The 2,665-nt window shown below is 36.8% G+C and overlaps 2 protein-coding genes across 2 annotated transcripts; both read left to right on the top strand.

Annotated features, from left to right (window-relative positions):
• Window positions 1-104: 104 nt before the first annotated feature.
• On the top strand, window positions 105-467 carry Tsp_12785 (protein neuralized). The gene has a single exon (XM_003369797.1). It carries the CDS (start codon window positions 105-107, stop codon window positions 465-467), a length of 363 nt encoding a protein of 120 aa, XP_003369845.1.
• A 330-nt stretch (window positions 468-797) lies between these two features.
• On the top strand, window positions 798-2,546 carry Tsp_12784 (putative SH2 domain protein). The gene is made up of 5 exons (XM_003369796.1): window positions 798-1,018; window positions 1,077-1,104; window positions 1,175-1,381; window positions 1,469-1,904; window positions 2,275-2,546. Exons 1-5 carry the CDS (start codon window positions 798-800, stop codon window positions 2,544-2,546), a joined length of 1,164 nt encoding a protein of 387 aa, XP_003369844.1.
• The last annotated feature ends 119 nt before the right edge of the window (window positions 2,547-2,665 follow it).

Raw genomic sequence — 2,665 nt, 5'->3', positions numbered from 1 at the left:
TAGACTGCTTAGTGAATTCATTCGCATTAATATTATCTTTCAGCTGATACTCGGGTTGTCGATATGCCTGCTATTGTGAATGCCCGTTGGTAAATTTGTCTGTCATGTCGTCGTCAGACGAATGTAGCAGCACTGGGGTCGACGAGAGACGACGACAGACTGCCCTAGGGCAACTGCCAGTGAAAAATGCTGTTGTTGGATGCTTGAGTGAATCTCAGACGTCGTCGGATGTGATAAACAGAGCAACAGGAGCCTCTTCAAATGATAATCGTTCGAAAAGTGAGCCTGAATGGGACGACGCGAATGAGTGCAAAGTTTGCATGACTGCCCAAGTAGACACGGCCGTTTATTCTTGTGGCCATTATTGCATGTGCTATCCGTGCGCCATGGAAACATTCGCCAATCACGGATGCTGCCCAATTTGTCGTGAGACAATCAAAGATGTGATGAGAATTTTTAAATCATAATTCTCACGTGTCATATTCATCACATTTTTTCTTTAAAAATATGTTTTACAACTACTTATTCAAAGCTACATTAAAAGAAAATCTACTTATTGTATGTTTTTCTTTGTTCATCAACACAACGAAATGGAACAATTTCAATTTGAAATTTAAATTGTATTTTAATGTAAACTAAAAATCAGCAATCAAATTGTAAAGTTTAATGTTTGTTTAAAGTGATCTTTTCCGTTCGGTGTCTTCGTCATTGTTAGCTGTTGTCTTTTGCTAGACGGCGAGAGAATTTGAAAAATTGTTTCGCTTGACTATTTTCTGGTTTTTTTTATGCAACCAATGATGAGCGAGAAAAGCAAAGCGAAGAATGATTCTGTGAAGTCGGATTCAGATTCGAAATCCAAAGAGAAAGAAGACTCGCAGCGTAAAGCAACTGCATTTGGCAAGCTTGTGAACAAAATATCCGGTCGTTTGAAAGGTTCTGATGAATCATTAGCAAAGAAGAATGCCATAGTTGTGAAGGAAGCAACATTGGAAGACATACGCAAATCCAATCTGATCAAGTGACCCGTTGAATTTTTTGTACTAAATTCTTCTGTACTCAATTTTTTTCCTTTTCAGACCGTCCAAAGATGGAACTATTGATCTAGTAAGATGGATTTTTTCTTCTATATTATCATTTTTTTGCAAATGATTTGTTTGTTTGTTTGTTTTTTCAGAATCAGCCTATCCAACCGTTGGAAAAGTATCACTATTATCACGGTTGCGTGTCGCGTTATGATGCTGAAGAAATTTTATTAAACCATTCTCCCGGCAATTTTTTGATCAGAGCTTCCAGAAGACCAGGCAATTCGTTGGCAATTGTGTTGTCGATTCGAACAACCAGTGGCATTAGCCATTTTGAAATACCAGTGGACAATTTTGGTGTAAGTTTTTATTTTATTTATTACCAACCACACGCATATTGAATTTGCATTTATGTGAAAATAAATTTAAATATTGTACTTTTTCAGAGATTCTATTTTAACGATTTCGCTTTTGAGAACCTTCACAGTTTATTGATGTATCATTTTAAACACTTCTATCCTGTGACTTTGACCACCAATTATTGCGTTTACTTGAAACATGCAATAGATCGAACTTATTGGGAATTTGACGATCGTCAGGTCCATTTGGAAGATACTCCACTTGGTGAAGTAATAATATTGTTGGTGGATTTAATTGAATTGATGATGAAAATTGAAAAATGTTGCTTCAAACAGGGTAACTTTGGTGCCGTGTATCGAGGATATGTAGATATTGACGGCAAACGGCAATTGTTGGCTGTGAAAACGCTTCAAGATCCGGACAATGAAGAAGGTCGTGAAGAATTGCTTCGTGAAGCTAGAGTATTGCGCAAGCTCGAACACGTCAACATCACCAAACTCATCGGCGTTACCATTTCATCTGGTGCTACAATGGTGCTGTTGGAATTTTTGAATGGTATTTAAAAATTTATTTTATTTAAACAAATATTCTGTCGATATCAAACTGAAGAAAGAAAAACACGGAAAATCATTCTGTTACCCCTTAAATTTAGGCGGTAGTATGGATAATTATTTGAAAAAGCATCAACTTTCTCCACGTACGAAGATGAAATTGTTATCAGATGCTGCAAATGGAATCAAATATATTCATTCGAAAAGTACACAATTACGGTCATCAATTAATTATAAATTATTAATGTTATTGTAATATTTTTATTTTTTTAAAGATGTGATTCATCGCGATTTGGCAGCCAGAAATTGTCTACTTTTATTGAACGAGGACAATCATCCAGAACGGGTTAAAATTACCGATTTTGGCCTCTGCGTGGAAGCGGTTCAAGTTTATCGCACGACTGATATCCAATGCATCCCTGTTCGTTGGAGTGCACCTGAAACGCTGAAAGATAACGTTTGGTCGCAGAAAACTGACGTTTGGAGTTTTGCTGTGATTATTTGGGAATTTTTCAACGAAGGCAGCCTTCCTTATTACGATATTGAACCGTTCAGTCCAATAATTTTGCTAAAGGCATTGGGCAGGAGGATATTGCCTTTTAAGTACACCTGAAATGCATCCACAGTTGGTCAGTCTGATGGCGTCATGTTTAAATTTTGACTCTGACGAAAGGCCAACTATGGATATGGGTTTATGAAAAATTGCAAGTTCTCATATCATCTTCAGTTCAT

Source organism: Trichinella spiralis (genome assembly GCF_000181795.1).
Source record: "Trichinella spiralis strain ISS 195 chromosome Unknown Scfld1496, whole genome shotgun sequence".
Taxonomy (NCBI): Eukaryota; Metazoa; Nematoda; class Enoplea; order Trichinellida; family Trichinellidae; genus Trichinella; species Trichinella spiralis.
This window is presented reverse-complemented; position numbering and strand designations above follow the sequence as displayed.

Bases quoted from the DNA above. Each gene is read 5' to 3' on its own strand.
- Tsp_12784 (XM_003369796.1), top strand. From the start codon at position 798: ATGAGCGAGAAAAGCAAAGCGAAGAATGATTCTGTGAAGTCGGATTCA. The intron at 1,105-1,174 runs GTAAGATGGATT...TTGTTTTTTCAG, and splicing joins AAGATGGAACTATTGATCTA to AATCAGCCTATCCAACCGTT. The intron at 1,905-2,274 runs GTGCTACAATGG...ACAATCATCCAG, and splicing joins CGGCGTTACCATTTCATCTG to AACGGGTTAAAATTACCGAT.
- Tsp_12785 (XM_003369797.1), top strand. From the start codon at position 105: ATGTCGTCGTCAGACGAATGTAGCAGCACTGGGGTCGACGAGAGACGA.